This window comes from Arachis duranensis, chromosome 5 (genome assembly GCF_000817695.3).
Source record: "Arachis duranensis cultivar V14167 chromosome 5, aradu.V14167.gnm2.J7QH, whole genome shotgun sequence".
Classification (NCBI taxonomy): domain Eukaryota; kingdom Viridiplantae; phylum Streptophyta; class Magnoliopsida; order Fabales; family Fabaceae; genus Arachis; species Arachis duranensis.
In genome coordinates, this window is record NC_029776.3 from 4,028,647 (window position 1) to 4,040,814 (window position 12,168).

Consider the following 12,168-nt stretch of genomic DNA (forward strand, 5'->3'; position numbering starts at 1 on the left):
ATTTACAGATATTAAAGTTAACAGCTGATTGGCCATTGGGTGTAGCTTTTGCCTTTATGCAGAGTTGAATTTGGATATATACAATTAAATTAACTCTATATGAAAGTCAGAAAGCATTTTAATAAGTTTAAATTTGGCAAAAATTCAGAAATTAATTTGATGGGTAGTTGATAATTAAAAAATATTAAATTGTTATCTAAAAATTTTTAGTCATGTGAAATTAAAAGTTTGTATCTTTAAATTTTTAAGGATTAAATTAAATATTATGGTAGAATTTGAATAAACAATTCACTATCTTTTTAGTGAAATAATTAAATCTTTTAATTATTTTGGAATTAATTAAGCGAGAATAGAATATTGTAGTGTAGGGTTGGGCGTGAGCCATGAGATGAGGTATAGAATCTCCTTTGTTGAGTTGGCGTATCTTCATTAAGCTTCTTCAGAAGTTAGAAACACAATTTTTTCCATCACTGTCTTTGCTTTCTCACTAAACAGACGCAAGATTCGAATCTCCATCTCACACGGTTGTAAAACTTAATTTCCTTTGCCTTTTGGGATGCAAATAAAATAATAATAGTAATAACTTTTTTGCCTTTTGGTCTTAGCTGTTCAATATATATAACTAATTTAACAACCTGAGAATGATAACTGCTGTCAATATATAAAATATAAATTAAAAGATAAGTTAATATTTATTTCTCAATACCTTTTTTTGATCGTTAATCTTAATTATATATATTATATATATTTTTTATAATTAAAATTAACAGTTAAAAATTACTGAAACAATACACTTAAAAGTTCAATACTATATCGCCTTTTCCCGAAATGGTAGAATGAAATGAATGAAAGTTAGTTCCACCTTTGAGTTGGTGCACCGTAACATCAAATGGTGCAAACTCATAGCGTGGCTGATATCCAAAGGAAAAATCAATAAGATCTTCCTTTTTAGTTTTTGATACTGGGATGTTTGATCTTCTTCCCTTGTTTTGGTCAAATAGGAGATTAGGATCTTCTTCTATCTTTTGTTTTTGTTTTTTCTGTTGTGACATGGGACCTTTTTCTATTAAGGGCAAGAGATAAATCATTTGTCATTTGTATCTGGGCTTTGATCTTTTTATTTTATTCACATGAGCCAAAAACATTTGGCCCAAACCTTCGTGTATGTCAAGACCAATAGAATAGAAAAAATAATAAGACGACTAGCTCGGTAGCTCCCTCGTGAATTTGAATTTAATTTTTTCAAAGTGATAAAATTGGTAAAGTAATAATAAAAAAATTTAATCACTATTAAATTTAAAATTTTTATAAAATGTGTATTTTATTATCTTAGAGCTTGTTTAGGTAGTTGTTAAAAAAATTATATATATATTTTTTTGTGTGTTTAACAAAATTTCAGTAATAAAAATAAAAGAATTAGAAAAATAAAAAATATTTTTTAAAAAATTACAATTATATTTTTTAAAGGTATTTTTTAATTAAAAAATATTTTTACATGAGATGTCTAAATATAAAATTACTTTTATTTTTTAAAAAATCTTTTAAAATAAAGATACTTAAAAAATATCTTTTTATAAAAATTCAAAATATCTTTTTATAAAAATTCACCCAAACAAACTTTTAATTTAAGAATAATTAACTTATTATTTTATCACTTTACTAATTTTTTCGCTTTAAAAAAATTTGATCCCATGAATTTTGTGTTATACACTTATGAGCTCATTAAAACAAAATACTAAGTAAATTGTTGAGAAAATTTTGCGTTAGACTTACAGGTAGATGATGAAAAAAGGGTACTAAGTAAATCCCTAGAAATTTACAATAATGAATTTATAGATACTTTTCTTAATGGTATAGAGGATAGAAGGATAATTATGTCCAATATTATAATTTTTAATGATCTTTAAGCGTAACAATTTATGGATGAAAGACCAAGAAAAATGAAGAGTAAAGACTTATGGCAAAATTTAGTGTTAATCTAAAAAGGAGAAATGATTAGGTGTTTTTGAAGCAGTGTCACGTATAGTCTTAAATAGAGTTATTTTGAAAAATTTTCAAAAACAAAAAAAGAGTTGAAGTTAAATACTTAATAGTCTTAAATAGTGATAATGATGCACAAGAGAAAATAAATATAATTAACTAAAACCAAATTTACTTATTAATAATATGAATATATATCATTGAAGTGACATTTCATATTTCACATTCAATGCAATTTGCAACCATGATAATGTTACAGGATATATCCTTTTGGCTATAGATTACATAGATGATAATGTTAAAGCAAAAATGAAAGTTACAAACATATGTTCACCTTTGTTCAAGTGTAAAATCAAAATCAGACAAGGTTCCTCTACCACTAGCAAATTTCTTCATGGTGCCCAAAGTTGGGGTAGCTGATTCTTTCTCTTCCAATACAAAAGCTTTCCCACTTTGCTTTGATCCCTCGTTACAATTTCCCTTGGCAATCCACAGCAGAATCTTCTTTTCAGGGCTTAGAACAGAGTCAATATTATGTATTTGGTTTTTTTGTACGTTCTTATGGTTCTTGTTTTTGTTCTTGTTCTTCTTCTTGCGCTCAACTTGTCCAATGCATGAGACCTTGGGAGAGGAGGGTTCCTTAGCACTGAAGCTTGTACCCCTTTTGTGGTTTCTTCGAGCTTCCTTCGGAATTATAGAAACTGGTGATCGACGAGGACTTAGACTCGGATTCTGAATGCCCATTGAGGCTACAGGTTCTTTTGGAAGAAACTTTAAGAATTTGTTCTTAATTTGAGATAGTTTCTCCATTTTTTTTAAAAAACTGGAATTAGAACTTAGTGCTCCAACTTTCAATGGCACTTATATATAGTGTCATGATGCTAGACAACATAGCAGCACAATATATAGACGTCTAAACAAACAAACAAACAATTATAATAGAGAAATGTTTTTAGAATATCTTAGTAATTTATGAAGAAATAAACTATCTTTAAATTTTGGTGTGACTCCTAATTTCATATATAGTTTAATATATCAAGTCCGGTAATAGCATAATAGAGGGGAAATTGGAGAAAGACTGAGAGCACAGTTAACAACTTTAATATTGAATTATTGATCACATATTCATATTAGAGAAGTGGCGTGCAGTTATAGTAAAGTAATTAAGAGAAATGAAGGCTGCAGATCCTGTTGCCGGCAGCATAAAATATATAGCTTGGATTTTGTCTCATCGATGGAAACGCTCCACTTGTTTGGCGGCAGGAATTTAGGCATAATTAAACAAGATCTACAAGCATGTTATTACATATTTTAGAATATTTACTGAAGGAAAATTGTGATGTGTTACGGAATCGCAATCATATTTCAAAAGCACCATTTTTTTTTCCGTGTTGTGTGTTCCTTCCTACCCTTTGTTGTATAGAAAGTCTTGTGAGAATAGGTACACAAGTCAGAACATCAGAAACGGTAAAAACTCCGATCTAAATCAGACAAATGTATGCGGTATGCCACTTCATAACATACCACTAATACTCTATTAATCACCTTCTACTTGTTCTAAGAACATATAAAATAACTTGCAAGATAGTTATTAAAATGATTATTATGCTTGGAGATAAGTTTCTTACACGTAAACATTACATTAATTATAACGATTAACATCTTTGTTTGTTCTCGCCGTTTTTTCTTTCATCGATGACTTAGATCCACTATAAAAGGGGGCTCTGATCAACTGACATGACACGGGACACTTGATTCAGTGAAAGATTAGAATCTGATTTATCATTTTGCTTAAAGTCCGTATCTTACATTTGTTACAAAGAGAGATATTTTACAATGATCCATCATTAAGGCTTAACATGAACATGAACTAGAAGTGGTGCAAAGACACCAACAGAAAATAAAGCGAGACCCAAAATGTTCAACTATTAAAGCAGAATTTGAAATCAGAGTTCCACAAACTGCTGCTAATTCTCAACAGGGAATCTAATACTTTAGGCAAATAAATACTATGAAAACCAAATACACTTGATCATATTCATTTCCTTGTTGCCTCGTGTTTCCCCTGACTTCCTCATCCTTGGATATTTTTCCAGTGATGCTTGAATTTGCAGCAGTCACGTTCATATCACTATTCACAATTAGCCTTTTTAAATTAGAAAACTAGCAACAGGTTATCATTGATCCAAGGTTTTAAACCATGTTTTGGAAAATTGAAACATGCTTTAGCTAAATGTATTCTTAAACTAATGTCGAAGTCAAACTGGTGGATTTTCTGAATTATAAATACAGACAGAAGTATATTTACTCCGCTTCATTTTAGGTGTGATAGCTTACCTCAGCGAGTGCTCCTATCATCCTTGTCACTTGTTTGTGGGGTGTATTGGCTGGTTGATGATGGTGAATAACCAGGTTGACTCGGTGAGTATCCCGTACTGGGGCTGCAAATGATAAAAAAAACACACAGCAATAACCAACCATGCTCAGAAATATGGCTCCGTACAATAACCAACCATGTTTGTATAGGTGCATACCTGTATTGTGGAGAGCTTGGGCTATAGTCCGGGCTTGCACCAGAATTATTGTATGGGCTACAGAATATGCAAAATTATGAATAAGACACATTAAGGGTATATACATACATATACAGAAAATAAAACTTTCCATTGGTTGAGTGGATACTAAGTGAAGTTCACTAACCTGCTGGGGCTGTATGTTGGGCTTGATGGAGAATAAGATGGAGATGTTGGAGAATATGATGGAGATGTTGGGCTGCAAAATATAGTTAATTGTTATGTATTTAGTTGGAGTAAACAGTTGTCACTATAGGATAAAATTTCAGTTTTAAATGTTTCCATTGCTTGACCAAAAAAAAAATTGTTTCCATTGAAAACATTCTGTCCAGAAAACCAGTACTGAAGTTTCTAGAGAATGACTCACCTGTAGTTTGGAGATGTTGGACTATACGGGCTTGACGGAGACAATCTAGGGCTACTTGGAGAATATGCCAAGGAAGGACTATACTTTGCAGACTGTGGATTGTAACTGGGAGAAGTAGGACTATAACTGGGAGAAGTGGGGCTATAACTAGGTGATGTGGGGCTATAACCAGGAGAGGTAGGGCTGTACGCAGGTGATGTAGGACTGTATGAAGGTGATGTTGGGCTGTATGAAGGTGATGTTGGGCTATATGAAGGAGAAGTAGGACTATATGAAGGTGATGTTGGGCTATATGAAGGAGAAGTAGGACTGTATGCAGGTGATGTTGGGCTGTAGGCAGGTGAAGTTGGGCTGTAGGCAGGTGAGGTGGGGCTGTAGCTTGGTGAGGTGGGGCTATAGCTTGGAGAAGTTGGGCTGTAGCTTGGAGAAGTTGGGCTGTAGCTTGGTGAAGTGGGAGAGTATGATGGACTAGTAGGAGAATAAGCTGGACTTGTAGGACTATATCCTGGAGAACTAGGACTATACGTGGGAGAGGTAGGGCTGTAGCCTGGAGAGGTGGGGCTGTAGCCAGGAGATGTCGGGCTGTAGCCAGGAGAGGTAGGGCTATATCCAGGTGATGATGGACTATATCCCGGTGATGAAGGACTGTACCCCGGGGATGAAGTAGGAGAGAAAGCCATTCCACCAACATAAGGTGAAAACTGTGCATCACTAGTTGGTGACAGGCGCAGATTTGGGCTCAACAAATAACTTGGAGACATCAAGCCTTCATGATAGGGAGTTCCAGAAATTGGGGAACGAGCAGGCGTCATGCCAAAATCAAGACCATCCATATAGCTAGGTAGCTGGAGCTCAATAGCATTCTTAAGCATCTCATCATTTAGATATAGAGCACATTCTCCAGTTCCAATAGGGGCAAGCTGACCTAACATAATATTTTCAGTGACTCCCCTCAAGTAATCAGTCTCGGCATATACTGCAGCATCAAGGAGAATGTCAACTGTCTCTTCAAATGAGCATCTCATCATTGGCCCGGTATCATTCCTGTTGATACCATGACGTGTAATAGCCATCAAATGCCCCCGATAAGTCATGGTATCACAAAGAATAGCCAGATGCCTGTAGTTCACATAAGAACCATCAAAAGAAATGACAACACGCAGTTCATCAAGCAGAGCTTTTCGGACTGCCTCAATTCCAAGAACTTCGATAACTTCAATCAAATGGTTGCTTGTGGTCCTCTTGGCATCAACATGCTCATGGCACATCACAGCTAAAAGATTGACACCTTCTGTATCAAGTGCCCATTCCTCATGAGTTTTAAAACCTTCAATCTCGTCAAATTTCTGAACTTTGGTGGGTTTTATAAAAACTTTGTTGATGTCTGGAATGCCACGTAAGGTCATTTCAGTCAGCATGTTGCTTTCTATTTTCTTTAAGAAAACATCATCTTCAGCCGACTCATCCTGAATCTCTCCCTTGGGAGCTTCATCATTCATAATACGGATACGAAGTATAAGCTTTTCAGCATTGTCATCATTAAAAATACATTGCAGATCAGAATCAAATTCAAGGTTAATCTTCTCAGCAATGTCAGCCATACTCAACTTCTTATCCACCATCATTTCACGATTCAGTTCTATGCGAAGCAACCAAGGTGACATTTTATCAAGAGGAACTTCTTCATCGGGCATTTCAAAGTAAGACTTCACAAAATCAACATCTTCTTCAATTATTGTACTCTGGGGGTCTGGATCATACCAAACCTCTGTAGCCTGAGTCACACTCCTAAGAGTAGTATATTCTAAAGCACACTGCACACCCTTGGCCCTTTCTTTAGTCTTGCCAGTCTCGGGATTCAAAAATACCGACAAAGAAGGTGTTTTGATCCTCTTTGCAACATTAATGATTTCCCTTAACCTCGGAACACCAAGTGTAACGTTCTTAGCACTAACACCAGCATAGTGGAAGGTGTTGAGAGTCATCTGAGTAGCAGGCTCACCAATTGATTGCGCTGCTACACAACCAATCATTTCCCCAGAGGCTACAAGTGACTGCAGGAACCTTGATTCTATTTCTCCCACTAGCCACTCAAATGCCTCACGAGAGAGCCTATGTTCTTCCAAGACACGTTTACTAGCAAAAGTGCTGCGGAGCAAAATATTGAACAAGAGGGTAGCATTCTTCTGAGCTTCTTGACTCAAGGGATCTTCACCTGGAACAACCTTAAGTCTCTCTTGTAGCTTATCAATAGCTTCCACGACTTCCATTGGATGCATATCAGAAGGCCTTCGGAAGTCAACCTTGAACATCTTCTGAGCATTCCAGATAAGCCTCCTTAGATTAACAGGTAGTGGAAGAGAACTGTCACCAGTAGTGGCTATCTCAGTTGCAAGTTGAAGTCTATCATTTTCAAGCTTTTGAACTTCAGCCTCAAACACATTGCGAAACTCTCTGATGGTTTTCAAGTCTTCTATAGGCTCTTCTAGCATGTAAGTGGGCCTCCAGTTTTCATCATCAAACTCATACTTAAAGGCCCTATCAAATTCTGACTTCTTCATTTTCAGTGAATCCAACTTCTGTGTTTCTATCCAAACTGCATCCATACCATCTTCTCCATAAAGAAATTGTATAACATCTCCCAAAGAGTTCCTAACTGTCCCATCATACTTAACCATGATGTCCTCCATAGCCTTCACAAGCCGTCTCTGGATGTACCCAGTTTCAGAAGTCTTCACTGCAGTATCAATAAGACCTTCTCGACCTCCCATGGCATGGAAAAAGAACTCCTGAGGGGTAAGTCCACGGAGATATGAGTTCTCCACAAAGCCACGACTTTCAGGCCCATAATCATCTTTTGTAAAGTGGGGCAGTGTCCGATCTATAAACCCATATGGAATTCTCTTCCCCTCAACATTCTGCTGTCCCACACAAGCAGTCATCTGAGATATATTGATAAAACTTCCTTTGGAGCCTGCTGTGACCATTGCTTTTAGATTATTGCTCTCGGATAAACTTCTTTGTGCACTGTTTCCAGCATCATCTCGAGCTTTATTCAGTGCCTAAAATCATCAACAAAACATAAGATTCAAACAAAGAAATTAACTGACATAGCAAAATGACAGCCAATATAATGGAATTACCTGATTCACTCTATTTTCAAAGGTATCCATCATTGTCCGACCAGGTTCAGGGTCCAGATTTTTTTCTTGAGCCTTCCTAATGAGTTGCTTCACTTCCTCCTTAGCCTTTGATATAGTCTGGTTAATAACCTCCATAGTCGAAGCATCAGCAATTGTATCACCAATTCCCATGCTAAACGCATTCTGCAAAAGCCAGTAGTTTACAAGCCACTGAGTATGGCCAAGAAATTTACGAGCTGCATCAGGGCCAACCTCTTCCCTGTATTCGAGCAGAGAGTCAGTTGCAGGGGAAAAACAAAAAGGAAAGCAATTGAATATGACAGTCTCCCCAGAGCCAAACAAAATTTTCATAAATATAGTTGGAACATTTCATTTTCACCCCTCTTTACAAAAAAGTTGAAAAGGTGCTTATTGATTGTTGTTAAGGTGAATGGGACACATGATATACCACAGCTAGTAATTTCAAAAGGCAATATCTGTATCATTAGTGTATGCTGGAGCTGCATACCAGATGACGTGAATTAGACTTCCAGTAGATGTACCAAGTGTCTTTTTGCAAAGAGTTCCAGTAAGTAATTCTCCCTTCTCAATTCTGACCAAGGTATCCCCAGGGGTTATGGATCCCCGTTCACTATCATTGTGCCAGCTTGAAACTCTTGTTAAATTTATTTGTTTAGGAATGATGAGATTGAAAACTTGTTTCCCAGTCCACAATGGCTCTGGCTTCAATATTGTAGGAGTCGGAACTTTCCCATCAAAATCTTCCCACCACATCAAAATGTTCATAAAAACATCCTGTAAAATAAAATCATGTGTCAGACTTCTGAGTTCTGAATAACTTGTACAACAACCACAATACTAAAGTCAATTGCAGCTAAAGAGAAATTCAATGAACATTACCTTTGTGATGAAGGTATCTCTCTTTGTGATTTTTCTGCATCCTAAAAGTGTATCTTGCACAATTCCCATTACAGGCCTGTTTGATTGAGGTGACACAATGCATTTAGGCACCATCATAAGCTCCAACACCTCTGCTCTTGTTTCAAATGACTGAGGAACATGCATATTCATTTCATCCCCATCAAAATCAGCATTATAAGGGGAAGTTACAGACAGATTAAGCCGGAACGTAGAATAAGGCATGATTTTGATTCTATGCCCCATGATAGACATTTTATGAAGACTAGGCTGACGATTGAAGAGAACAAAGTCTCCGTCATTCAAATGACGCTCGACCTGAGACCACAACATCATTATGACTATTAGAACACACATCAAATATTAACCAAAAAAAGCCTAGCATATAAAAAATTATGTAGTCTATAAACAATACCTTGTACCCAAGCTCCAAATGATGATCACTACTTTTCTTCAAATATCTGAGATCAAGTCTTTGCCCATCATCACGAATGATGTACTTAGCACCAGTTTTTCCAGGTGGAGGATGGGGTCCATACTCAACAAGTTCCTTCAACCTGATTTTCAAGTTTCAAATAGGTTCCCTTTTAAAATCCCCAAAATGCTTGAAACACAAGAAAATGGAAAAATATATCCAGATGACAACCTTTCAATGTTATATGGAGTCACAGTCTCAGGATAAGTAAGGTTCAGAGCGATACTCCATGGTACCCCCAATTGATCGATGTTAATGGTTGGATCTGGTGTAATCACTGTTCGGGCAGAAAAATCAACTCTTTTTCCCATCAAGTTTCCTCTAATACGACCTTCCTTTGCCTTGAGCCTGCTACATATTGATTTGATAGGCCTTCCGGATCTCTGGGTAGCCTGCAAAGTAAAGGAAATCAACATATATGTAACTTCAAGCATTATCAGAAGTTTGAAATCAACTGAGATTAAAGGATGCATATCATGTCACTATTGAAAGGCAATCATACTCTTGGCAACCCAGGCAACTCATTGTCAAAATATGTGGCTATGTGGAACTGCAACAACTGGGCAAACTCAAGTATAATATGGGCAGGTGATCCATTCCTCTCTTGTCTCTTCAAATTCTCATTGTGCCTGATGATCATGGCCAACTGATGGGTCAAATCATCCTGTGGATATCAGAAACAAAAATGTCAGCATTAGAAACACAAGGATAATTGCAGCGTAAGATTACAGTTTTCGAAACAAACATTATTGGTCGTACAATCAGTGGCAAGAGATAATTAGATAAAAAGGAGGAATTTGCGAAGGCCACATAAAAAGTTGTTTGAAAACACTTGCCTCACTCCTTGAGGATGTGTCCATCATAACAGAAGGTCTCACAGGTGGAGGTGGAATTGGGAGAACTTGTAAAATCATCCAGTCTGGGCGGGCATAATTGGGATCCAAGCCCAATAATTTGCAGTCCTCATCACTTATTCTTTTTAGAACACCAAGAACCTTCAACAATATAACAGTCACCAACTACATAAGTCTCGGGCACCAACAGACACATCATATATTCACAATTTGAATAAATTACCCTTTCTGCAGTAAGATGCTGCTTCCTTTCCCCAGGTTCAGGAAGCTGCTCCTGATCATCACTCTTCTTCCTTTGAGATTTGTACTCTGCAGTCATCTTCATACCATCGATGGTGATCTTAGGCTGCTGAGCACCACAGCCGCCACGGCTCTTTTTAACCGGCTCGTCTGTGTCGTGACCACCAGCAAGGTCAATCTCGTCACCACCTTCACACTTGCTTTTGTTCTTACAAGCATCCAAAATCTTCTTCAGCTTATTTTTCGGATTCCTAATCTTCGTCGCCTGTTTAAACTTATGGTCATTCTGCACCAAACAAAATATAAGCATCAAACATCATCTTCCCGTACACTCACAATAAAGATAACATTAAACAAACTTTCATATAAACATTCATATCTAATTCCAGCTATTAAACGTCAGCAACAGTTCACAATCGAATTGGAACACAGCTTCAGTTAATAAAAGACCTCATCGGCTAAAATCTTGGAGCAGTTGAAGCAAACACAACGCATTATGGAGAGAACCGTCTTCATAAATCCAATGTGAAACATTGGCTTAGCCAGCTCCAAGTGACCGAAATGCCCCGGGCACTCGGCCATACCAGCCGTGCAAGTCTCACACTTCAACTTCTTATCAATGGTTCCAAGGCGAGGGTCGCTCAACCCTCCAACTTTGGGTTTCCCCCTCTCCGTAGTCTCGCCGTGCTCAATTTGCACCACAGACATTTGTCTCTGCAAAAAACAAACCAAGAAAACTTTTAAGAAACATATAATTATAGTAACAGCAATATAGCTCAAACTAAACGCTTTTTTCGATTTCTGAAATTCGCAGAGGAGAAATCAGAGTCAAAGGAAAACAAATTTACAATCTCGTCGGGGCTGATAATTCCGAACTGAACCCTTCGGACTTTGGCGACCTCCGCCGGAGAATAAGGGAACCGAATATCCATGGCGGTGGTGGGGAATGTGGAATTTGTTGCTTCTAGGGTTTCAGAGGAATTGTTTGCTGATTAAACTTCGAATAGCGATGGTAATGATAATAGTGCAATAGAGCTCAGTCTTTTTCAGTTACCGGGTGTTCAAGGCGCCAATCAGATTTAGAGATCGCTGCGAAAACCCTCTCTCTCTCTCTATTGCAGATCAGAGGATTTCTCCTCGCACGGTAGAGAATGAAATTGGGAGCCCTAACCCTGTATTTATAGACGGAGGGTCACGGTATCCTACGCGTATTTTCTATCGTGCGCTGCATTGCGCAGTTGACCGAGTTTTATGTATCCCTTGTGGGCTACTGGGCTTGTAAGTGCTACTGGGCTTGTGCAAATGGCTGTGTATAAAATAATTAAAAATTTGCAACTAAAACTTTAGTTGAGTGGCTATATGCTTTGTTTTTTAATACGTTGTATTTGAGTTTAAATCTTAATAATAGTCAAGTAGTAAATAAAATTTTTGTGATAAAATTGTGAAAGAATAGGAAAAACAAAGAAAAATAATTTTTATTGATTATTGATTGATTGAATTGTATTGAAGTGTGTTGTGAAGTGTGTTGTAAACTATGAAGGTAAAATTAAATATATATAGAATATTGTGCTGTGAAAGATAAAAGCAAATAAAGATAAGATAAGAATAATTAAAGATA

The 12,168-nt window shown here is 36.8% G+C and overlaps 2 protein-coding genes across 2 annotated transcripts; both read right to left on the reverse strand.

Annotated features, from left to right (window-relative positions):
• Positions 1-2,289: 2,289 nt before the first annotated feature.
• LOC107487304 (uncharacterized protein At1g76070) lies at positions 2,290-2,849 on the reverse strand. Its single transcript, XM_016107923.3, has one exon. The coding sequence runs from the start codon at positions 2,788-2,790 to the stop codon at positions 2,311-2,313; it is 480 nt and encodes a 159-aa protein (XP_015963409.1). The 5' UTR covers positions 2,791-2,849; the 3' UTR covers positions 2,290-2,310.
• Positions 2,850-3,735: 886 nt separating this feature from the next.
• LOC107487442 (DNA-directed RNA polymerase II subunit RPB1) lies at positions 3,736-11,699 on the reverse strand. The gene is made up of 15 exons (XM_016108085.3): positions 11,399-11,699; positions 11,001-11,264; positions 10,534-10,836; positions 10,293-10,451; positions 9,959-10,120; positions 9,628-9,848; positions 9,397-9,538; positions 8,964-9,299; positions 8,572-8,858; positions 8,064-8,322; positions 4,921-7,982; positions 4,681-4,752; positions 4,515-4,571; positions 4,318-4,421; positions 3,736-4,111 (listed from the first exon to the last, which is right to left on the reverse strand). The coding sequence occupies exons 1-14, from the start codon at positions 11,480-11,482 to the stop codon at positions 4,319-4,321; spliced, it is 5,511 nt and encodes a 1,836-aa protein (XP_015963571.1). The 5' UTR covers positions 11,483-11,699; the 3' UTR covers positions 3,736-4,111; position 4,318.
• Positions 11,700-12,168: the final 469 nt, after the last annotated feature.

What these genes read in the sequence shown, in the direction of transcription:
- LOC107487442 (XM_016108085.3), bottom strand. Translation starts at nt 11,482, where the DNA reads ATGGATATTCGGTTCCCTTATTCTCCGGCGGAGGTCGCCAAAGTCCGA. An exon ending in ACACATCCTCAAGGAGTGAG is followed by an intron (nt 10,121 to 10,292) that starts GCAAGTGTTTTC and finishes TGATATCCACAG; the next exon opens with GATGATTTGACCCATCAGTT. An exon ending in CCAACATCTCCAAACTACAG is followed by an intron (nt 4,753 to 4,920) that starts GTGAGTCATTCT and finishes TATATTTTGCAG; the next exon opens with CCCAACATCTCCATCATATT.
- LOC107487304 (XM_016107923.3), bottom strand. Translation starts at nt 2,790, where the DNA reads ATGGAGAAACTATCTCAAATTAAGAACAAATTCTTAAAGTTTCTTCCA.